At 51.5% G+C, this 24,293-nt stretch overlaps 1 protein-coding gene across 7 annotated transcripts in view; it reads right to left on the reverse strand.

The window, feature by feature from the left end:
• Positions 1 to 6,445: 6,445 nt before the first annotated feature.
• The window catches only part of ZMYND11 (zinc finger MYND-type containing 11), a 118,442-nt gene continuing 100,594 nt past the window's right edge, over positions 6,446 to 24,293 (reverse strand). For 5 of the 7 annotated variants that reach the window (XM_032349904.1, XM_032349905.1, XM_032349906.1 and 2 more), the window contains 9 exons: positions 22,868 to 22,955; positions 22,297 to 22,352; positions 18,084 to 18,161; positions 17,135 to 17,253; positions 12,666 to 12,873; positions 12,251 to 12,319; positions 11,410 to 11,682; positions 11,025 to 11,210; positions 6,446 to 8,624 (listed from right to left, as the gene is read on the reverse strand). In XM_032349904.1, the coding sequence (XP_032205795.1) occupies positions 8,502 to 8,624; positions 11,025 to 11,210; positions 11,410 to 11,682; positions 12,251 to 12,319; positions 12,666 to 12,873; positions 17,135 to 17,253; positions 18,084 to 18,161; positions 22,297 to 22,352; positions 22,868 to 22,955 (1,200 nt within the window). In that variant the 3' untranslated portion in view covers positions 6,446 to 8,501. The remainder of the gene's footprint in view (positions 8,625 to 11,024; positions 11,211 to 11,409; positions 11,683 to 12,250; positions 12,320 to 12,665; positions 12,874 to 17,134; positions 17,254 to 18,083; positions 18,162 to 22,296; positions 22,353 to 22,867; positions 22,956 to 24,293) is intronic. The other 2 variants (XM_032349908.1, XM_032349902.1) reach the window with 1 other exon arrangement.

A 24,293-nucleotide genomic window follows, 5' to 3' on the forward strand; every position in this document is an offset into this window, starting at 1 on the left:
GGTTCCCCTTTCTCCGCATCCTTGCCAGCATCTGTCATTTCCTGACTTGTTGATTTTAGCCATTCTGACTGGTGTGAGGTGATATCTCATTGTGGTTTTGATTTGTATTTCCCTGATGCCGAGTGATATGGAGCACTTTTTCATGTGTCTGTTGGCCATCTGGATGTCTTCTTTGCAGAAATGTCTGTTCATGTCCTCTGCCCCTTTTTGGACTTATTTGTTTTTGGGGTGTGGAGTTTAAGAAGTTCTTTATAGATCTTGGACACCAGCCCTTTATTTGTAATGTCCTTTGCATACATCTTCTCCCATTCTGTGGGCTGCCTCTTTGTTTTGTGGACTGTTTCCTGTGCGGTGTAGAAGCCTTTTATCTTGATGACATCCCAGTAGATAATTTTTGCTTTTTTCTTACTTTGGAGACGTGTCTTGAAAGAAGTTGCTGTGGCCGATGTCGAAGAGGTTGCTGCCTGTGTTCTCCTCTAGGATTCTGATGGATTCCTGGCTCATATTTAGATCTTTCATCGTTTAGAGTTTATCCTTGTGTATGGAATGGTCGCATTTCATTCTTCTGTCCAATTTTCCCAGCACCATTTACTGCGGAGACTTTTTTCCATTGGACATTCTTTCCTGCTTTGTCGAAGATCTGTTGACCATAGAGTTGAGGGTCCATTTCTGGGCCCTCCGTTCTGTTCCACTGCTCTATGTGTCTGTTTTTGTGCCAGTGCCATACTGTGTTGGTGATCACGGCTTTGTATAGAGCTTGAAATCAGGCAACATGATGCCTCAAGCTTTTTTTTTTTTTTTTTTTCTTTTTTGAACCAATCAGGCGATTCAGAGGCTTTTCTGGTTCTAAAAAAAATTTAGGATTGTTTATTCCAGCTCTTTGAAAAATGTCATGGTATTTTGATAGTAGGCATTGAAAGTATAGATTTCTCTGGGCAGCACAGACATTTTTAACAATGTTTATTCTTCCCATCCTTGAGTATGGAATGTTTTCCATCCTTTTTTAAAAAAGATTGTTTATTTATTTGAGAGAGAGAGAGGCAGAGAGAGTGACAGCGACCAGGACCGAGTGGGGAGCAGAGGGAGCGGCAGGGTCACAGCCGAGCAGGAGGCCCAACGGGGGCTCCATCCCAGGGTCGACCCCGGGGTCATGACCTGAGCCAAAGGCAGATGCTCAACCCACTGAGCCCCCCAGGCACCCCTGTTTTTCTATCTTATTGTGTTTTCTTCTATTTCTTTCATACGTGTTCTGGGGTTTCTTGAGTATAGATCTTTTACCTCTTTGGTTAGGTTGATTACTAGGTATCTTATGGGTTTGGTGCTGTTGTAAATGGGATCGATTCCCGAACTTCTCTTTCTACAGTGGCATTGTCAGTGTATAGAAAACCAACAGATTTCTGCGCACTGATTTTATATCCTGCCGCATTCCTGAATTGCTCTATGAGTTCTAGTAATTTGGGCATGGAGTCTTTTGGGTTTTCCATATAAAGTATCATGTCATCTGTGAAGAGACAGTTTGACTTCTTTGCTGATTCGGATGCATTTTATTTCTTTTTGTTGTGTAATGGCTGAGGCTAGGACTTCTAGTCCTATGCTGAACAAGAACGGTGACCGTGGACATCCCTGTCGTGTTCCTGATCTTAAGGGAAAAGCTTGCAGCTTTCCCCATTGAGAGCGATAATCTCTGTGGGCTTTTCATAGACGGTTTTTATGACACTGAGGAACGTTCCCTCTGTCCCTGCACTCTGAAGAGTTTTAATCAGGAAAGGATGTTGCACCTTCGTTGTCTCTTGTTACCATTTTTTACCCAAGGTCCCTTTTGTGTGATGAAAGCCTTCCTATTCCTGCTTTCTCTTGTGTCACTGTCCATCCCTTCGGTTTGAGCCTGTGTGAGCCTTTGAGCCTGAAGTCGGTTTTCTCAGGACACGCGTGGCTGCGTCTTGTGCTTTATCCGTCCGGCTGCTCTGTCGTTTTCGGCTGGTCCGTTCGGTCTGTCCGCGTTCGGAGCGGCTGGCCGTACGTAAGGTTCACAGCGGCATCTTACTGCCTTAGGGTGGCTTTGTACTTCCACGGTTTCTTTTTCACTGGTTTTGCCTCCTTTTGTAAATTTGTGATTTTCTCCTGTCTCCTTTTCTTTACCTTTGAGCATCTACTGTCAGGTCTTGCTTTGTGGTAACCGGAGGCTCACGGAAGGCATCTCCTGGAGCCAGCAGTCCGCTGTCAGCCGACGCGGCTGTGCTCGGATACAAAAGCTTCACATGGTCTCTCCCCTGTGAATTACTTTGTCATCACCTCTTTTTATCGTATGTATTCAGTGACAAATTACAGCAACTATAATTAGTTTTAATATTCCTTTCCTTTTGCCTTTTATTATAAATGGCTAAAACAGCATCCTATTACAGAATTAGAGGGCTTGTTTGTTTTAGGTCTGACTGTATTTTCTTATATTTTTATGTCGTAAGTTCTGTCTTTTCACTTCAGCTCGAAGAAATCCTTCCAGCATTTCTTGGAAGGCGGGTCGAGTGGGGACAAACACCCTCTGCTCCTGCTCACGAGGACCTTTATTTCTCTTTCCTCTCTGAAGGGTGACTTCGCCAGCAGAAGTCTAGGCCAGCAGGTTTTCTTTCAACACCTTGTGTCCTCACACTCTCTCCTTTCTGGCCTATAGGGTTTCTGCGGAGATGTCCACGGAGCGCCGACGAACGGTTCCTTTTTGGGTGATCATCTTTGTTGTCCCCCGTAGCGGCTTTTAGAATTCGTTCTTTATGTTACATTTTTGACAGTTTCATTATAGTGTGTCTTGAAAATGTTCTTTTTGCAAGGAGGTATGAGGATGATCTATTACCCTCATGAACTCGTTAGTCCGGTGGGCTCCCTGGGCTGAGGAGGTTGTCCGCCGTCATAACTTCACACAAGTTTCCTGCCCCTTTCTCCCTTCGTCTAGAACCCCACTGCTAATATTTGTTCTTCTGACTGGATCCCAGAGTGCACAAGGGTTTTCTTCGGTCTTTTTCATTGCTTTGTTCTGTACTGACTGGGTGAGCATCCCGGGCCCGGATTCGTTCATTCTGAATCCGTTTGCGCTGCGGCAGACGAGCTCTGTGCCTTTTTCGTTTCGTGGGTGGTTTTCAGTGCCACAATTTCTACTTGGTTCTTTTTTGGTGATTTTTATCTCCTTGGTAAATATCTTATTTTGAACTTGTATTTTTTTTTTCATTGAATTGTTTTCCTGTAGCTCTTTGAGTTTCTTCAAAATAGCTACTTTTTATTTATTACCTAGGTCGCAAAATCCATGCTTTTAAGCTGGGTTACCAGGGAATTATCTTTTGACGGTACTGCTTCCTGGATTTGTTTCATGTTCCTCGTGTTTTCTGCACCGTTGTCCCTGCATTTGACGAAGCAGACACCTCCTTTGGTCTTCGCCAGTCGCCTCAGTATCCGAGCTGCGGCGCTTACTAAAAGGCTCACCTCTGCCTTTGATGGGAGCCTCTTTCAGCCTTCTTGTTCCCGGGGGCAGAGTTCTTAAGCTTCTGTCTTCTGTGGTTCTTAAAATTCGGTTGACTGGCTCCTGGAAACCTCTCTCCTGTATTCCCAAAGGTAGTGCCATGTTTGTGGTTTCTGCCTTGTCCCTGATCCTGGGTCTTTTCTGACCTCAGAGCCTGCTCTGGCCGCTGCACCAGGAGCAAAGGAGCAGCTGTGGAGCCGGGGTTGCGTGGGTCCTGCTCCGGGGCACGGGGGTGTCCCGGCCTGGTGCGGAGGCTGCCGGAGGGGGCTCCTGAGGGTTGTCGGGGGACCCGTTCCCGAGCGCGGCTGGCCGGAGCTCTGCCTGCTCGCCGGCCTCCGGTGCGCGTCTCCGCGTGCTCCTCCTCCCTGCCAGCCACGGGCGTCCACGCGGGGACCTCTTGGGCGGTCTCCTGGCCACCTTGCCGCACAGAGGTCCCTGCAGCTGCCATCAGGCCTGCGTGGTCTTTCCTTGAGCGAGTAGAGAACCAGACCGCTTTCAGGGTTCCCAGATTTCTGCGGGGTGTGTTTTCTGTGGGTATCTGCTCAGGCCGACACTTGCCGGGGGTTCTGGGGAATGTGGCAAGCAGCGATGGGGCTGGTTCTTGGCTGCACCGGCTGCACAGCGCACGGGGAGGTGCGCCGCCTGTCGCATAATGCACAGGGGGACCGGCCTCTTCTGGGTCCTGGGCATGTGCTGCTCGACCCCATAGCAAGCAGATGGGCACCCTGGTTGCTGGATAAAGGCCGGGTTCGATGGGGACCATCTTACCCTCCACAGGGTTGACGGCAGTCTAGTGCGCTCTTCTTGTCCTGAACGGAACTTCCCGCATGTTTTTCTTTTCCCCGTTCATTAACCAGCCTCTCGAGTGGTGTTCTCGGACCATGTCGCCCCAGCCCCTCTTCTGCAGCCACCTTCACTTGTCTCCGGCGCCACGAGTGCCCCTCCGGCAGTCTGCGGCTTCCCTAACCACGGCGGATCCCGTTCTCTCCACGACCCGTAACCCTGTCGACCTCTTTGGCAGAGTTTTTTCCTAACTCTTCCTGATTTAAAAGTCATATGCACCGTAGAAGTAAAAAGGAGAAAGAGGCGTTCTCCCCAAATCCATACTGGGTCTTCTGGAATGCCGTTCTTGCTAGCTACCTCCTGCTCACCTTTCAGAGTTCAGCTCGTAGATCAGACTGGTCGGCCTGCCCTAGTTCTTCTCCTGCCTACGTTCTGCGCTTTCTCGGTACCTTTCATCTCGTACTGTTTCCTCCCTCATGTAAGTCTGGTTTGTAAGCAGATGCTGGACGTAGCCGATGCCCTCACTAGATCATGAACCATACGGGGACAAGTAATGTCTGTCCTGCTCGTGACTAGATCCCTGGCATCTGACTTCTGAACTCCGCGGCGACCTTCGTGCACCTCCAGCGACACTCGGCCCTGTTCCTGGAAGACCGGGCCTGTGGTCATTGCAAGACTTACACGAAGCCACTCACAGGGGCTGATGCTAGCAACGCGGTGCTCCACCCTGAGCAGCTCGGGGCCTCTGCTTCCCTCCAGTGGGAGATGAAGACGTTGGACTGGATCCAGGTTTTCGCTCTGTCGTAGCAGCCCGTAGACCTCGGGATCCCTGGCCGGGGCTGCCCAATTGAAACGTCACGCTCTACACCTCAGACTCTGAAACAGGAGCCTCCCCTCGGCTCAAACTCTGGCAGGAACGGATGGTTTTCTTGTCAGCTGCCAGGTGTGGAGGAGGCGCTCGCACATCCGTGGGTGTCGTCAGCCCCCGGCCTCCGGAAAGGCGGGGACGCAGCATCACCTGCTCAGACAAAGGTCTTCGAGACCTTTGCCAGCTGCACATGAAGGAAACGTGCCAGTCCCGATGGAGATGGCTGAAAGCCTAAAACTGGATCTTGAAGACTTAGTGCAAACAAGCATGATAAATAGCTCATTAACTGATATATTAGATATTGAAATATTCTGGGCACATTAGATTAAGATGTATACGTTGAGTGCCACCTGCTCCTTCTAATACGGTGACTAGGAAATTTAAAATCATCTGCGTGCCCGCATTGAAGGGTCTCCTCTGACAGCATTCTGTGCATTTAGCACCCTGCCGCGCTGCCGTGATCCCTGGCCAACGGTATCCGCATCACTCGGAAGGTTGAGAAATGGCGGAGCACCAGCTCCTCCAACCCCAGCTCAGACCCTGCGTTTTAGTTGGGTTCCCAGGTGATCTGCGTACACGAGTCTGAGAAGGTATGATGTAAGTCACAGTCACGAGACCCCCACGGCCTCCCTGCCCAAGCCCCTGGATCAGGGGCTTTAGTACATACTCTGGAATGATTTTACACCCGAGGGGCCTCGAGGGACCTGGACCCTTCTAGGGTGCGGGGAGCCTCTAGATGGGCCGGAGGAATCTCTAAAATACTAAAATTTTATGCAGCTTATTTGTGAACGTAGGTGGCTTTTCATGAAAGAACCACCATGTGTCGCCAGCACTTGGGACGTGCTGAGCAGGGCAGAAGCTGGGGTGAGCCCAGCAGCGTCCCTGCGAGCTCTCCTGCGACCCTGACGGTCACAGTCGAGAACCATGTGCCGAGGCACGGATGCGGCCTAAGCCATGCACTGCCTGACCGTCTGGAGGGTGACGCCAGCCTTTGCGGACATCGGTGTTGCAGGACGGGTTTGATACAAAATGTGGCCGTGTTCAGCCTAGCATAAGGGGTGAGAACATGGGTTTTGAAGTCAGACCTAAATTTTTCAAGAAACAATGAAAGTACTTTCAGTGTTTTTCAGGACTGATGAAAGCTTAAATGTTTAAGTGAACAATGAAGACCTGCCTTCACGGAGAGCCAGTGGCCCACGGGTAAGCGACAGCACAGGGTCACCACGGGACCCGGCCGTGTTTGCTGGTTTCACCCATTCCCCTCTAGCAAACCAATTTATTAAAGTCAGTTTTTTTAAATACATTTATTAACCAATGTTAACACATTAAATGAATCTATATATTGCTAGTCAGAGCAGCTTACAAAATGCCAGAATGCGTCGTAGAACCGGACAGCCACAATGAGTAATTACAATGTGCGTAGTGGCTAAGCTCAACACCTTGATATAGCTTTATGATTCGCAGAAAATTTTTATAATGATTCCTAAAACAATCAGTTGTAATTTTACCTAAAACTTTTACAAAACCAGGCCACAATCTCTTTTTTTTAATTTTGTTTTTTTTTTTTAACACACAGTTTTCACACTGTAGTAACTTGGAAATGTGCAACCGTGTCAACGGAGACAAAAAAGCCAAAGGAACACGAATCTTACTTTCATGCAGCTATCAGTTAAATAGTACATACTCTGGAATGATTTTACACCAAAAATATTTCCACAATAACTTGCTCTCATAGGGGTGGATCGAAGTTTTAAAACTTGAAAAACAATCAGAGAAGGTAAGCGTTCTCGGTTACAAGGTGTCCGTCAGACCACGGCCCCCGGCGACGCCGACAGTCACACAGCGATGGGCGGACGCGGCGGCCTGTCGACGGACCCGCGTCGGCGCCCGGACGGCATCGGGCCCGGGTGGAGGGTTTCACAGAAGACTTCGTTACCTTTCCATCTTTAGAGTGACCCTGACAAACCTGGAGAAAACTTTTTAAAAGGTTTTCCTCCTGATTCTTTCACTTCCATGGTGTGTAATTGCTTTAATAAATATCAAAGGACTAAATAAATATTTACAAATTATTTCTCTAACCTTTAAAAATAACTAAATGATAAATGGGAATTTGACTTGGTCTAAGATCAGTCGTTGAAAAAACAAACGGTGAGATTTCTCTTTTTAAAAAAAGTAATTTAAGTTTTCCTGGCTGAATTTTATATATCTATGTATAAAAAAATCCTTATTCAACTATCGATCCATTCCTATTGGTAATGCTTCTTAATCCAGACATTCCGCAAAATACAGACTTTTTACAAATCACGGCATCTTTAATACAAGAAAATTAACATGCATTATTCTTCATTCTGTGTACAGTGATGGAGTTCATTAGTGGGCAGTGACCCATCCCTACAAACCTAACGGCCTCTGTGAAACGTAAGTGCTTTCTTCCCCTTCAGTACTGATTCACAATGTACGCGGTGACACCAGACAACAGGCAGTCAGATGAGACCCGGGGAAGGAAGGGAGGCAGTAAGGAAATCTGTGCGCCTCTTCCGAATTCCATGGGTGGAGAAAGGTAGTTTTTGGCTTTTTATTTTTTATCTCGTTACAAGCACTCATGTTAGGACAAAGATGAAATGTGCAAACTTTAAAATTTAAATATTCATTTTCTCTAAGATCCAGCTCAGTAAAAGATTACCCCAGTTCCCTGCAATTTTAAACTACAAGATCAAAGCTAATAATTTGTTATAAAAGTTATATATTGAAAAGAAATAATGAAAAACACAATTGGGAAATATTTAAGAAAAAATACGCAGGACTAGCACCTGCCGTGTCAACCCTGTTCCCTAAACTCAGTCATACACCCACTGGCGTAACCAACAGATAATGCCTTTAAACAGGAAATTAAGCTGAACAAAACCAGCTCAACAAGGTTAAGAAATAAATTTCACATCAAGGTAGTATGTTTTATTTCTGAAACAGTTCTGCACTTCTTACATTCAGATCTATTTTAGATGTGTCTCTGTTTCACTCGCTTGTATTCACCTGTTGTTTTGTAAAGATCTGTTGTTTAAAGGTTAAAATCTCTGTAAAACCTAAAAATGTTTTAAAATTTGCTGAAAATGCAACAAATTCTCAATTAAAATTTATTTAAAATGATACCCTCCACTGATGTTACTTTGACCCCCTGAAAAACTCCAGAGGAGCGTTAACAAAAGATTTAAACTACTGTGCAAAATTTCTTCACGAAAAGTGTTTAAAGGCTGGTGCAAAATGGGAAGCAAACTCTAAACAATTTTGGCTTCTCGGAAACAAAAACCGCTGTGTCTGAGGAGGTGCGCGCCGGCGCCCGGGGCGCCCTCATCTCTTCCGGCGGCAGGTGCGCTTGTGCTCCGCGTGCCAGTGCTCCTGCTGGCACTTGATGGAGCAGTAGGACGTGTTCCAGCAGCAGTGGTACATGGCCTCCTCCTCACAGTTGTAGCACTGCAGGGGGAAAGAGGGCCCTGGTTAGACCGGCAGCCTCGGAAGCGCCGCTCGCACGCACCGGCGCGGCTCGACCGGCAAGCACGGCCCGCGAGGAGACCCGCTGTGCTGCGCGGCGGGCCGGAGGACAGGCGACAGGGAGGCCGCGGGGGCCGCGGCGCTGGGTCCGTCCCTGGCAAGTGTGGGCACCCCCGGCACACGGACTCCTCACCTCTACTGCTCGCGGCCAGCCGCGCACGCATCTATAGAGGGTTCCGGAAGGACGGCAGGGCGGGAAGCACAGGCATCTTGCCCCGCGTGGGCAACTCCAGGAACTATTTTGGAGAACTAGAGTCTCCTGCAGGCTGCCAAGCTCCCGGGGAAGTTGATGAATTTTGGTCCATTTGGGCTCTTAGCACAGTAGCAAGTGCCTCCCACCGCCCGCTGCCCGGGGCAGCTGTGCCTACGCTCGGCGGGCTGCACGTAAGCGGCGGCCCAGGAAAGACCTGACAAAGCCTCGGTTTACACCTCAGACTGAGTCTCAGCACAAAGAGCCTACGACAAAAATGGGCAAACCCAAAAAGGGGGAGAAGAACGAGTTCTAGAGTCACCCCACTATTAGACTCAAGCGTCCAGTGTTCAGCCTCACAAAATGATGGAATAGTGACGTTCAAAGAAAATAACACTGTCCCTGAAAAGGGCCCAACAGCAGAGGTTATTAAAGACCTTTAATAGCGCTTTTAAAGATGCTCAAAGAACTAGAGAGAGATGTGAAGAAAGTTAATGACGTGTGAACACAGTGCACATCCCATTAAAAAGCAACCAGAAAGAAAATCTGCAGCCGAGAAGTCCATCGGCTAAAGCACTGGTTCTCTGCAGGCAAATCTGAGCAGCAGACGGGACGGGAGAAAAGTCAGCAGAACCCGAGGGACGGCGGGACACTGTCCACTGTACCGGGTACACAGTCTGGGACGGTCACGGAAGGACAGACGACGGGTAGAGATTGCGCGAGGAGGTCATGGCTGTGAACCTCTCAATCTGACAGGAGACCTGAACATAAACACCCAAGACGCTCAAGGAACTGCACATCAGAGTCAATGAGACGCATCTAGACACGTTATCTCCCAACTTCTGAAAGCCCAGGTTACCAGAAATCCGGGAAGCCTACAAGGGAAACGGCCACGCACAGGAGATCACTGGGGTGTCACCGCCAGCCTTGTCGTCAGAAACTCCGGAGGCAGAAGGCAGGTGCCACCGACGCGGAATCCGAGATTCAGCAGAACCGTCCTTCTAAACGTGACGGATAAATTCTGAAATTCCCAGATACCCCAAAGCTGAGGGACCCTGTGGCTTGTCCTGTAAGAAATGCTCGGGGGAGTCGTGCGTGGAGAAGCACTTGAGCACCAGCCAGCACCTCCGGGGTTCAAGATTCCGGCAGAGACGAAACCGAGAGGGAACCTGGGAAAGCCAGCGGTCCTGAGCTCTCGGTCTCAGCTAAACGGACTGAGGGGACTCGAATTACTAACATCAGAAACGAACGTGGGAGCTTACGACTGAGTCCACGGAAATACGAAGGACTTTAAGAAAGTAACTACTAACTACTGCACGTCAGAAAACCGAAGAAACTAGATAATGGACAAACTCCCGGAAGAATAAAACGGACCGAGACTAACTCAAATTTAAGCATATTGAATGACAAAAATCTCAATAAAAAGAGCCCTAGACTTGCTCGTTATTCTAGTAAATCCCAGCATATAGTTAAACCAGGACTAACAGCAAACCTTCCCAAACTTTCCCCAAACGCTGTAGTATCAGAAGCGCCTCCTACCTCACCCTGTGAGTCCAGCATAACCCGACAAAAGGCAACACACCCTTCGTGATAAAAACCACTCAACGAAATAGGAACAGAAGGAAACTGCCGCGTATGGAGAACCCGGAGCAAACATCACACTCTGTGAAAACCTGGAAATTTTTCCTTTAAAATCAGGAATGAGGCACGAACACACTTTTGCCACTTGTATTGAGCAAAGAATAAAATACGTAGGAATGAAGGCGACCTCGGAGGGGGAAGCCTGCACCACTCCAGACACGGACAAACGGAAACCCGCCCCGCGTGCGTGGGCTGGAGGACGTCCTACTGCTACGACGTCACGGGACCGAGGCCATCCACGCTCCAGTGCCCTCCCCATCAGAAGCACAACGATACGGCTTCAGATGCACAAAACCCATCCCGAAAGTCGCGTGGTCTGTCCACGGACTCAAAGAGCCAAAATGACCCCGAAGAAGAACTGACCTTCCGTCTCGTGCCGGGATGAACCCCCCGACCGCACAAGGGCTGTCAGCGGGTTTCCCCACGGCATTTCCGCGTCCGCACGCGGCGCACGTCCACGCCGCAGACCGCGAGGCCACGCGCCTGCTTACCCACTGCTTCTTCTTGGTCTGCGAGATGAGCTGCTTGTGCTGCGTCGCCAGCTTCTTGATTTCCTCCACGAACTCCTCCTTACACTTCTCCTTCACCTGCTTACACTTCCTGTCCATCTCGCCCTGCATGTTGGCCACCGCTTTACTGACCGCCTGCCGCTTCTCCTCCTCCATCTCGGAGCGCAGCTAGGACGAGAGCGGCAGCCGGTCACCGGCCCGCCCAGAGCCCGCGCCCGGGTTCTGCGGAGCCGAGGGTCCTCCCTGCTCGGCTCCCAGGGGCCTGGGGGCACGCAGGGTTCCAGGACCAAGTCCCCCCGCTCCCGCCGGGAGGGGCCGCCCCCGGGACACGGCCCCCGTCGTGCACAGCCCACGGAGGCCGCTTTACCTTCTCCAGAGCTTCCCGCACAACCCTCTCGGTCTCCCGCTTGTGGTCAGACTTCATGCGGTCCTTGAAGTCGTTGAAGATCTTGGTGTACTTGTCGTGGCACACGCTCTGGCACAGCCCGTCGCCGCTGGTCTGCGTGCTTCGGTGCAGCATACGTGGGGAGGAGGCACTTAACTTCTTGGTCTGAGTGGACACGGACACCTTTTCGATCGGCTGAGGCATCGTGGGGATCTCCTGGCTGGAACTCACGGCTTCCGTCTCCGGCTCTGGCTCCTGCAGGACAAGGACAGTGCATGTGGGACAGGCCGCCCGCCGGACCAAGAGCAAGGCCGGTAAGACTAGCATGGCGGTGTCGTCAGGACGGTAAACTCTGTGCTTTACCACAGCCAACCCAACGAAAACCCCCAAAACTTCTAAGCAGTCAACAGCCAAGATAATTCCAAACAGAAACTGTAGAACTTTGTGGCAAACACACACTACGGTCTTTTCTTCTCCAACTAAATAAAGCTGTGCTGTAAGATATAAAGCCATGACCAGCTCAGAGTCACTGCTACGGACCAGGTTCATTAACAGACACCCCAGAGTTCCGAACCACAGACTCGTCATCCTGAGAGTCCGAGCTTGGACTCCCCCAGGTTCTGGACGCCGACACGAGGGAGGGCCGGGGCTGGACAGATGCGGCCTGTGCCGCGCACGAGCTCTTCCCGGGACGCGGGCGGGCAGACGACAGGCTCCCTGACAGCGGTGTTCGTGAGCGCCGCGGGGGCACGCTGTCGTGACCGAGGCGTGGGATGCGTTTTCTGGGGCCGTGCCGCCCACACAGCGCAGCGCGGCCACTTACTTCCTTCTTGGGCTCCACACTTTGATTGCGTCGTCCCTTCTTTGCTCTCGGTTCCTGTGTGACCTTCAGCTGTGGGCATGGAAGAGGCACAGCCTGTTACTCCAGACGGCTCGACTCCCTGGTCGCGGGCCCACAGGGGAGACGCGAGTCACGGCTCCCGGGCGCACTCCGCCCCTCCGACCCTGCGGCTCCCGCACCCGGAGCTCCCCGGTGCGGGTGGGAATGCCGGGCTCCTGCGCCGGCCGGGCCGCTGGCTGCGTCGGGCCGGGGGCTGCAGGCGACCCGGCAGGGCCGACGCCTCTGGCTGAGCGCTCGGCGGGCGTCTGTGCGGCAGGCAGGAGCGCCGCGGGGAGGGCAGCATGACCGTGCGCTCGTCCCCCGCGATCGACAGGCCGCCGCCCGCGGGGACCCCCACCTGCTCGTTACTGGTGGACGAGATGCTGGACTCCGCCTCCTCCTCCCCCCGGTCCTCATTCTTGGACTTCCAGAACCGTCCCTCGCGGAGGAAGCGCTGGTGCAGCTCCAGCTCGTCACAGGCCCGCTTCCAGCCCATGCTGCGCTTCACGTGCAGCCGGTGCACGTTCACGGTGATGTCCTGGATGTTCTCCGACGGGATCCAGGCCCTGCGAAGAGCACCAGAGCGCGGTTAGAAACTTCCGGAACGCCCCTACTCTCCACCCGTGCAAAGCAGGCCCCGGGGCGGCTGCACACCCTGCAGCCGTGGGTGAGACCCGCTGTCCGAGCGGACGACACGCGCCCTGCACCGCCCCGGCTTCCCTCAGCCAGGCCGGCGGCCGCAGCTCCCGCCCGGCATGGAAGGCGCCCACAGCGGCTTGGGCAGACGAGAGCCGCAGGCTGTGAGCCCGCACGCACCGCACACACGACGCGAGGGCGTCCGAGCCCGGCTCCCTGCCACGCGGCGCTTCCAGCACATCCGCTCTGACCTCCAGGTCATCACTGACGCAGCAGCGTTCAGCCGAGGACTGATAAGAAAATAAGCGTCTCTGAATGACGTTCATACTGACCCAAAGTTACCGGACACACAAAACCACACGCAGTTCCAGGAAGAGGCGAGAACTCAGGAACAGCTTCCCGGGCGCTCACACCGCAACTGCACGTCCCCGTGTGCCCACGAAGGCACCACACACGCTGCAGGACGAGTGCGTCCTGAGCAGGCAATCCTGCCGCATCTGCGGACAGAGCTGCTGTGCAGACGGGCGAGGGAAGCCGTTACCACGGGGCAGGACCGAGCGGCACCGGCACACGCGGAGCCTCTGTCCGGAAGGGACCGTGTCCCAGCTGAGAAGCGATGTGCGATGTGTGGCCAAGGGAACACGTGCGCCACAGCGGGGGAGCCGTTCCCAGCAGAGGGGATGGCACGCGTGAGACGGACCGCGGCAAGGTGCCCGAGACTCTCTGGAGCCTCCAGTCCACGTGTGCAAGCGGCACCTCGAACACACAGATCTGCACTTCACGTCTTCTGCGCCACTGCACGCGGTCAGCTGCCCCTGCTGGCCGGCGGCGAGGGGGTCCCGGCCTGAGGACTGAAGAGACCGAGGGAGTCACGGCACGTGGGCCTCAGCCACGAGTGCAGACGCCCGCGTTGCAGCACAAGCCCCGCGCTCTGCGGCGTCAACACGTGGTCCTGACGTCCCAGGCCGGCAGCTGGACCCGTGGGACCGGAGCGGCCATGGCTACATCCGCACGTACCCCGCCCACGGCGTCCCCCAGACGGACGCGCTCCATTAGCCACCCAGGAAGCGGACGGCAGCTACGACCGGCTCTCCTACGAGGAGCGGAGGAGACGGGGCTTGTGGGGGAGCGGCTGCCCTTACTCTTGAGGTCAGCAGCGCTGCCTGGGCATGCGGCACACGCCGGGCAGTAACACACGGTCGCCTCCTGCAGGCCGTGCTCCTGAGACAGATCTCCGCGGCTGGCCGTGGGGACGGCCTGGGTGCACCTGTGACCGATCAGGGTAATTGTCAACTTCAGTCACATCTGTTTATCCCTTGGACATAATCAGATGGATTCACATCTGCTCTTAACACCAGACGTAACTGCCTCCGTGCGGTTCAGACGGGCATTCCTGTTCTCTCGGAAACGCTCCGTGACTGGGCTCCGCTACTGAAGAGGACCGTGGGTTATGCGACGCTACAAAGAACGCCCTGCGACGTACAGTGAGTCTAACACAAGAGAACCTGAGTTGGCGGGATCTGCGCATCTGTTGATCCTCAATGCTCTGAACATACTCACTCCCCGACGGCTCCGTGGTCTGTTGGCAAATGAGCTCGAAATCATGTGCTTCCCCTGCCCGTGACTCCCCGCAGGCTCCCGGCACCCGCAGCGGAGAGGCAGCCCTGCTGGCGTACCCAGACCTGGCCCGCCCCTTCTCCCTGGGGAAGGCTCCTGCAGATCCCAGAAGCAGCACGCTCCCACAGAGCCTTCCCTCCCGGAGGAAGACCACTTGCTCGGGGTCTGGGGAGGGGCCGTGCGTCCTGTACTGACACAGAAGGAACGAGTCCAAGACCATTTATCTGTGTAGGATTTTCTCTCCCACCAGAACGGACAGGACGAGCTGGCGGAAGTATTTATTGGCAGTGACGCTGGTGAGAGCGCAACGTATTCAGGACCACTGAGATGGTCACTTAAAAGTGGTCACTGTCAGAAAGACACGGATGAGAACCCGCGATCGAGGCCTTTACCAGCCGCTGCCTCTGCGTGTGTAAACACGCTGCTTCACGAGAACTGGTGATCAGTACCGCATCAGGTTCATTTTTTGATGAGTCGAGTATTCTAATAAGATACAGTGTCACTTTTAAGGTACGTCCTCATCATTTAAGGATGGTGTTGGGCGCACCGTAAGCAGAAAAGGAATAGGGTTCCGGATCTCCTGTGAGGCCGTGGGTCTTCAAGGGCTGAGCCGTGGGTGGACACGTAGCCCACAGAGTATGTTGTCAGAGTGGCTGTTCTCAGCCAAGGGTCTGGGTGAGTCAGAAGTTAGACATGAATTTCTGACCGTGGGGGGGGGTTGGCACCCCAACGTCACTCTTGTTTGACGGCTAACTGTATTTTCCACAATTAAGTCCTCGGAGCCCCATCTGTCCAAAATGGTTTCGATTAAATCTTCCAGGAAATAACAAATTCAGGAGGAAAAGTCTGGCAATGTAATGTTACGCTGTGATTCTACTTCAGAACGCAAACAGATTAGCTCACATATTCTTTTAAAATATCTGCATAATATACCAGATGACAGAAAAATACCACTCATGGTTGAAGATTGCGTAAGGCTGTCTGACCGTGGATGAAAGACTGTAAAAGACACACTAACCAGTTCGAACATTTTACCAAACACCCAAACTCTCGGTTTTACTACGTTAACAGTACCTGACATCACCCGGATTCCCACGGTAGCGCAGACCTTTAGGACATCCCTGCTGCGCACGACCCACTAAGCACTGACCCTTCTGAGGCGTGTCTTACTGCAGCCCGCGCCGCGGGTGACCAGACAACGGGGCCGCGCTGGCGGCCGGCAGCTGAGCCGGACACTGTCCTCCCTGTCCTGCTCGCGTGCGCCGCGGCCGCCTGTTCTGGCGGCAGACGGGACGCGCCGGGGAGGAGGCCAGAGAACAATGAAACCAGCACAGCTCCCACTCCCCTCTGCGTTACCTGGTCTCCTGCCCCGAGTGACCGTGACGTGTGCGTCTGTCTGTGAAGGGTCAGGCTACGCTTTTGGAAATTCACTGCAGGTTTCTTGCCACGAAACTTTCTTTTTTTGGCTTGTTTGTTTCTTTTTAATTTTTTAAATTCCAGTAAAAATTCCTGCCACTGAACCTCTATTTAAATGAAAACGACGGAGAGGAACGCGGTCCCTTGCAGTGTGGCTTCCCGCAGTGGTGACAATGGCGCAAACCCCACGGTCAGGCCCACAGACGGCCCTGCAGGCTGGCAAAGGCCTTCGGACCATGTCACAGACGTGGCACCTTCCCTGCGGCTGCGGCTGAGAACCTGGTCCGCGTCCAGTCAGCCCCGCTACCGACAGCATCACTCAGAACGACGCTTCAGTCCTCGATAAATGTTTAGGTCTTAACGTCCCCGTGAAGGAAGCAGCTATGACTTCATAGGGAAGTTCACAGTCTTTGTATGAAATAACATGCAAAACCAAGTTTACAGTAACAAAACCAGTTCTCACTTGGGGACACACGTGTTCTCGCGTGACACAATGCCAGGACTTAGGCTTTGGTGTACGTGTCTCCCTCGCAACAGGAGCCTGAAAGTCTAGGTTGGAAACAAGGTCAGGGAGTGACACGTGTGTAATTTGAACACAGCGTCCTGGACCACAGCGTCCACACGGCCCCCAGCTCCCAAGTCACCAACTTCTGTGTGTGGCTCTGAACGGAGCCCGGGGAAGGTGACGGACACCACGTCCTGCCCTCCCAAACCCCTGCCTCACCCTGCACACCCGCCCCCCCCCCGTCAGGCACAAACCGTGACCATTTCACTTCACAAGCCCAAAAGAAACCAAGACCAAAAAACCCCCAAACAAACCCAGAAGGTAAAAACGACAAAGCCATTAGTGATTTCCTGTTCTGGGTAGCAGGTTTCCTGGTTTTATTAACTTTTTCCCCCTGTACTTACGTACCCTATTGAATTTTCAAGAAAAAAGGAAAGACAATTACCCAAAATAAATCAATGCTTAACAAAAGGAAAAAATGGATAACAAAGGGAAAAAAAAGAAAAAAAAAAGTGATGTGTGATTTGTTTCAGAGTAAGTTCAGTCAGAGTAAGTGCTGCCTGCTTCTGACAGAGGGGCCCTCCCAACACCACGGCCCACCTGGTGGGCACCCGGAGTCACCAGGCAGTCAGTGACGGACGGGCCATGCTCACCGTTGGTGATGGTGACCGAAGAAGCGGACGTCCACCTGGTTGTCCTCTTTCTGCAGGACTTTGGCCGGCCAGAACCCAAAGCCTTTCATCTTGGCCCAAACGAGTTCATGGTTAGGTATCTGGAAATAAAATGTTTCACTGCATCACGTTACTTTTAAAGTATTAAATAGAAGCACAGCACTAATTGTGAACAATCTAGTGAGTACAGTCCATTGTCTTGAAAATGGTTTAACTCCTAAAAACATAGAAGTTTTTCTCAGATTGGTTCTGCCTTCAAGAAAAATACCAAAAAATTGCAACCTGCATAAAGCAGCGATACGGAGACTCCGCTCTCCGGACAGATGGGCATCAGCATGCAGGGGCGAGGCGGTCCCCGCGGCCAGCCGAGGCATGTGCGCAGCGCGGCCAATGCCCTGTCCTCACCGCCGGGAGCGGCGCCCCAACACCCGGACCCGGTCACGAAGGGGACTGGCAGGCCCGGTGCAGGCTCACCGGCTCAGAGCGATGCCCACGGGCCTGGGAGGCACAGTGAGGTCAGGAAGCAGCCGCGGGCACCCAGGGCCTGGGTGCTGCCCCTCCAGTCCCGGAGAGAGAGACCCTTCCTGAAATCACGTCACCCCAGGGCACAGCACACAGCCACAAACACACACGGAACCTTATATTTCTTGTGAAAGACTGAGGGGAAAGGCAGAAATTCACTCTGTGATAAATATTAAGGGAACCAGAGTTTGTTCTTAAGTTACTCATTTTAAAGTCCGAGATGGATAATGATGCCAAGTTGTTAACCCTCTGTTTCAGGTTTCATAATCATCAAAACCATACATACTATATACAAAGAAAAATATCTAGGAAGGACTGTAATCCTTGAGCACACTGGAAATAACTTCCTTAGAATAATACCTCACATACTTAAGAGGTAAAAAACAGAAAATCACAAAATCTCACATACACAAGGATAGCAGAACCAATTGTCAGGACGAGCATTTGACAGATAGAAGCAGTTCTTGCAAAGCTGCAGTTCGTCCAGCTAGAAAAGAAAAGCAACTATTTTAGCCCACATAAACCATGAACATCCAACCCTGTAAAACGTCCATGTACATTAACATTCTCTTACATGCATCGTCGGGCTTGAAGACTCTTTCTAAGTTTAACCATTTCACTTTCCAGTAAACACCGGGAGAGCAGCCCGCGGCGCGTCTGCTCGCGGCTCTCAGCCCGGGCCCCGCGGCTGGCCCCCTTCCGTCCCCAGGACCAGCAACAGCAGCGCGTGGGCCGCCTCGTTCTCACGCTCTGCATCCGCCCCTGTGGCCTTCCTAACACTCTTCCACGACTTGTAAAGACATGTTTTGTCTGTTTCTTTTTTGAGTTTTTCTTCAGAGTACAGCCCCATGAGCAGAAAGCAGTACCTCGGCCGCCACTTTATCCCTAAAATACTGCACAGCATAGAGCAGACACTCAATAAATATTTGCTAAATAAGAGAAAAAAAAAAGGCCAAACTTGAAATCAAGAAAAAAGAGTTTTTATATAGATAAAGACAATTCTGCAAGATTTAGTATGGTTTTCACATGCGTGTATCAAACCAAAAGGACATTCCCTAATATATATTTTATTTATTGACTGAATAAACTGTGTGCAACAGTTCACTGTATAAACTCTGTTGTTGGGTTTTTTGCCTGTGACATCTATCTCGGAGCTCCAACGTGTATCGTTCATTCAAAGAGGCAACATTTCTGCACAGTGAAGGAAACAGTCAACAAAACGAAAAGGCAACCTAATGAATGGGAGAAGATATCTGCAAATGATATATCCAATAAAGGGTTAAATCCAAAATACGTCAAGAACTACCCCACCTAAAAACCAAAAAAAAAAAAAAAATCAATTAAAAATGAAGAGGAACTAAACAGACATTTTTCCAAAGATGACACGCAGATGGCCAAGAGACACGTGAGGAGACGCAACATCACTGGTCATCGGGGAAATCAGATCAGAACTCCACTGAGCTGTCGCTCACACCTCTCTGAGGCGTGAACCAACAACCAAGGAACAGGACGCAGACAAAGGGGAACCTCGGGCACCGCTGGTGGGAGCAGGCTGGGCGGCCACTGTGGAGAACAGTACAGACGATCCTTAAAAAGTTAAAAACAGAGCTGCCTTGTGACCCAGGAGTCCCGCTACCGGGTGTCTGTCAAGGAAGCCAACCGCTAAGCCGCAGGGACACGTGTTCCCCAAGATCACTGCGGCGTCATCTACAACAGTCGCGACACAGAGGCCGCCCGGGTGTCCGCGGACGGACGACTGGACGGACGGGGGGCGGGGCCTATCCTTCTCAAACTATTCTACACAACAGAACATGAGCGAAAACTCCCAAACTTACTCCATGAGACCCTGATACGAAAACCAGATAGACTCCACTGAAAAAGAGAATTATAGGCCAATATCACTAATGAACACAGACGCGGAAATTCTTAATAAAAACAAATCAAATCCAACAATACATTAATCACTCAACACAATCAAATGGGATTAATTCCTGGCTTCAAGCATGGTTCAATATTCACAAATCAATCAACATGATTTACCACATTAATAAAAGAAAGGATAAAAACCACATGATCATTTCCATAGATGCAGACAAAGCACAACATCCAATCATGATAAAACCCCCCCAGTAAAGTAGGTACCGAGGGAAAATACCTCCATATATAATAAAGACCGTCTACGAACAACCCACAGCATCCTCAATGGGGAAGAGGTGAGAGCCTTTCCTGTATGGGCAGCCACACAAGAAGGACGTCTGCTCTCACCACTGTTATTTGTGACAGCACTGGAAGAAGTCCTGGCCTCAGCAGTCAGACAACAGGGAGAACTAAAGGTCGTCCAGGGGCGCCTGAGTGACTCAGTCAGTTAAGTGTCTGCCTTCGGCTCAGGTCATGATCCCAGGGTCCTGGGATCAAGCCCCCCATCAGGCTCTCTCTTTCTCCACCCCACCTCCACTCTCTCACTGTCTCTGTCTCTCTCATAATTAAATCTTAAGGAAGGACGGAATGAAGGTCATCCAAATCGGCAAGGAAGAAGTCAAAACGTCCATTATTTTCAGATAACGGCCCACACCTTAAACTGGAAAGATTCCACCAAAAAACTGTTAGAACTGATAAACAAATTCAGTAAAGACACAGGTTACAAAATCCATGTATAGAAATCTGTTGTTTATCTATACACCAATAATGAAGCAGCACACAGAGAAATTGAAGAATCAATCCCATTCAATACTGCACCAAAACCAGGTAAGATACTGGGAAGAAAGAAGCCTGACCAAACGGGAGAAAGACGTGCACACTCTGCAAACTGTGAAACACTGATGAGAGAAACTGAAGAGGACATGAAGAAATGGAAAGGTGTTCCATGTTCATGGACTGGAAGAAGAGATGTTGTGAAAATGTCTGTAAGACCTAAAGCAGTCTGCACGTTGAATGTAACCCCTACCAAAATACCAACAGCATTTTTCTCAGAGCTAGAACAAATGATCCTAAAATTTGTACGGAATCACCCAAGACCTCAAATAGGCAAAGCAATCTTGAAAAAGAAAATAAAGCTGGAAGCATCACAATTCCGGACTTCCAGCTGTATTACAAAGCTGCGGTCCTAAAGACAGTGTGGTTCTGGCACAGACATGAGCACGGACGGACCCGGACAGAAGACCCAGAAATCCACCCGTGACTATACGGCCAATTTATCTGTGACAAAGGAGGAAGGAATACGCAGTAGAGAGCGAGTTTCCTCAACAAATGGTGTGGGGAAAGTTGGACAGCCACACGCAGAAGAATGACACCGGGCCATGTTCTTACACCACGCATGGAATAAACTCAAGACGGATCAAAGACCTAAATGTGAAAGAGGAATCCATCAAAATCCTAGAGGAGAACACAGGCAGCAACCTCTGCTGACCTCAGCCGCAGCAACTTCTTGCTACACACGTCTCCAAAGGCAAGAGAAACAAAAGCATAAAAATGAAGTACTGGGGCTTTACCAAGATAAAAAGCTTCTGCACAACAAAGGAAAACATTTGACAAAACCAAAAGACAACTGACAGAATGGGAGAAGATATTTGAAAATGTCTTATCAGATAAAGGGTTGGTAACCAAAATCTATAAAGAACTTCTTGGACTCAACACCCAAAAGACAAATAATGTAGGCAAGAAAGCAGGGCAGAGGACATGAACAGACACTTCTCCAAAGAAGACACACAATGGCCAACAGACACATGAAGAAATGCTCCACATCACTCAGCATCAGGGGAACACGAGTCGAGGCCACAGGGAGACGCCACCCGCACTCCTGCGTATTTACCCCGACACAGACGCAGCGGAAAGAAGGGGCACCCAGTGTCGCAGCAGCAACGGCCACAGGCGCCAAGCTGTGGAAGGAGCCGAGATGCTCCCCAAGAGACGACGGACAGAGAAGACGTGGTCTGCACACACGCGGGAGTGTAGGCCGCCCTATAAAGAATGAAATCTTGTCCTTTGCAAGGACATGAATGGAGCTAGAGACTGTCATACTGATTTAAGTGAGTCAGAGAAAGATAAATACCATTTAGTTTCACTTATCTGTGGAATCTGAAAATCCAAACAACAAAAATAAAAGGAACTCATCAACTCAGAGAACAAACTGGTGGTTCCCAGGGGCGGGGGGACGCGGTGGGGGGGTGAAGGGGACTGTCTGTCATGACGTCAGCCTGTCTCAGCGATGGGGGACACAGTCGGCCCCAGGGTGCTGATGCCGTGTGGCGCGAGAGACTCCCCCGTCCAGAGGCGTGGCGAGGGACATGTGGACTCGGGACCCTGGCGCTCACCCGACACTGGCGAAGACTGTACTTCGGTGTAAAACTGAAAGCGAGGCCAACATCTACTGAGTGTCTGCCCAGTGCCCCGTGCCTGCCTGCCTGCGGGAGCCGACGCCCTGAGAGCAGCTCCAGAAGACGGAGCCTTTCTCTGTACAAGTTACTCGACAGCTCGACCGAACCCCAGGTTTCCTAGACAAATTCTCCCCTCCGTTTGCATTACTTTCCACATACGTCAAACATGGAAATAAAATGATTTCACAGAAATGGCAGGTTGGTGGCGTGTGAGCCAGGACCTCCACGGGGGGCGGGGGGGTGCGGTACCTCGTGGCAGGTGTCCTTGTACAGCATCCGGGCTATGTCGGCCTGCTCGCTGTCTGCTGTAATGAAAGGCAGAGATGATCTATTACCAGTCATCTAGAGACACAAGACGGTCCAAAGTCATACATTTACAGCTTCTTTCAGTGATCAAAGTGGCCACGTACGATTCTAAACAAAAATGTCTGTTTTAAATAAAGTTCAGGCACAAAAACCACACTTTCTGTGCAGCTTTCCTGCTTCAACAGAGTACTGAAGCTCTAAGTTCAAAGCGGCCTGTTTCTCTCCTTCGGAACGACAGGACATTAATCAATCAAAGTGCTGATCAAAAGTCCCTCGACTAAGCTTGCGTCTGAACGGTAAGGAGTGCGGTTTTCATCATTTAGCGAGCTGGAGCTTTTGGGCACTTTGATAAGCCAGAACCACATTACGAAATATTTCTGAGTTGAAACCCTGACATTACTACTTAGAAATCATTGAAGTATTGATGTTCTGAATCGCATTTGATCGAAGGCATCTCCTGACCCAGAATGTGAACGGTACGGGGGAAACATGCAGAGAAGAGAAACCATTCAACCTCCGTAGAAGATCACGGTGTTGTGCAGAAGCAGCTGCGCGTCCGCCTTGAACTCTTCGTAGCTTCGGTACTTCCCCTCGTTCACCTTCTGCAGAGGGCGACAGGGTCTCGTGTTATACACACGGGGTCCGAGCACGGGTGCACGGCGCCAACTTTCCAGGATGACGCTACGACCACTCCCATGTCCCACAGCATGGAAGGGACACGTGTGGGCACCCGGACAAGCCGGCCTGCAGCCGGGATCGTGGGGTCCGGTGGCCACCCACCCCGCTCAGCGGCCAACTGGGCTCTGCCCAACACGCGTGCCCCTCATTCTGCAGGACGGAGACCCGCCGTGACAAAGGAGAGCCCTGGCCAGGGGGCTGGCGAGACCTGAACAACACAGCCACCGTCTGTACAACACACGTGCACAAAGACTGAAAAAAGACAACCACCACCAGCCTCTGTGATGCTTTATGTCACAGAGAAGAAGATACATTTATAATTCTGAAGCGGGACCAGGAACCCAATTACAAGTAACTTTAAAATCAAGTCCTAGGTGTTCCTCTGTGCAGCAAGGCAATGCAAGGGTCTCTACTGTATTAGATGCCGCATCTAAAGGATTTCCATCGCAGGGCTTTCTGCTTTCTGTCGCTTTGCCTTTAGCTGCCAGAGAAAAGGATTATGGAAGGAATTTGAGGATTTTTTACAGGGGAGGCAAAGTTTTTGGAAGAAAGGTATAGCAAAGTTATTTAGAGGTAGCAGGGAGGGCTTTTCTTATCTTGGTGCTACTTTTAGGAAATCAGCTTGAAAGTAATGTAGAATACAAAGGCCTCCAGAGTATCTAAGATCCGGCCGTTCTGTTGAAATCCCCGGAGACCCACTGCGGTTGTCCGTCCTTCGAGAAGGCTTGCAGGAGCCCCTGTGCTGGTGGTGCTGCTGTGCCCACCACCGGCAGGTCACAGGGCGGATTCACAAGTACCAGCATCGGAGCCCCCGTCTGAGTGTCTGACTGCCCTGGGCTCCAGGCGCCCAGGCACTGGTGTGGTCTACAGCTCCCAGGGGGCTGATACACACCCAGCATTCTCAAAGCCACTCCGGGATGTCTGATGTTGGCCCCATCGTGGCACTGACTTTGGTCTGAACCGTAAGCTACCGAAGACATACAGTCTTGTCTTCCTCTTTCTCTTCCCTACAGAGCTGTCCACTCCTGGACCGCACCTGCGCCCCTCACAGCGCCGTCTGCTGCCCCCCCCAGCTTGCGTGCTCTACCATTAGACGGGATCCAACTAGGCAGAGCGTGGAAGGTGCCCTCAGGAGAGGAGGAAGCCGAGCCAGGGTGGGGCTGTGCAGGGGAGGAAGAGCAGCTGGAGCCTTCATCGTCCCGGGACGTTGGGTTTAGGAAAGGAGGCTTTGCTTGAGGACATGGAACCTGGGGGCAGGAGAT

The sequence above is a fragment of the Mustela erminea genome, chromosome 6, assembly GCF_009829155.1.
Source record: "Mustela erminea isolate mMusErm1 chromosome 6, mMusErm1.Pri, whole genome shotgun sequence".
In the NCBI taxonomy this organism is placed as follows: Eukaryota; Metazoa; Chordata; class Mammalia; order Carnivora; family Mustelidae; genus Mustela; species Mustela erminea.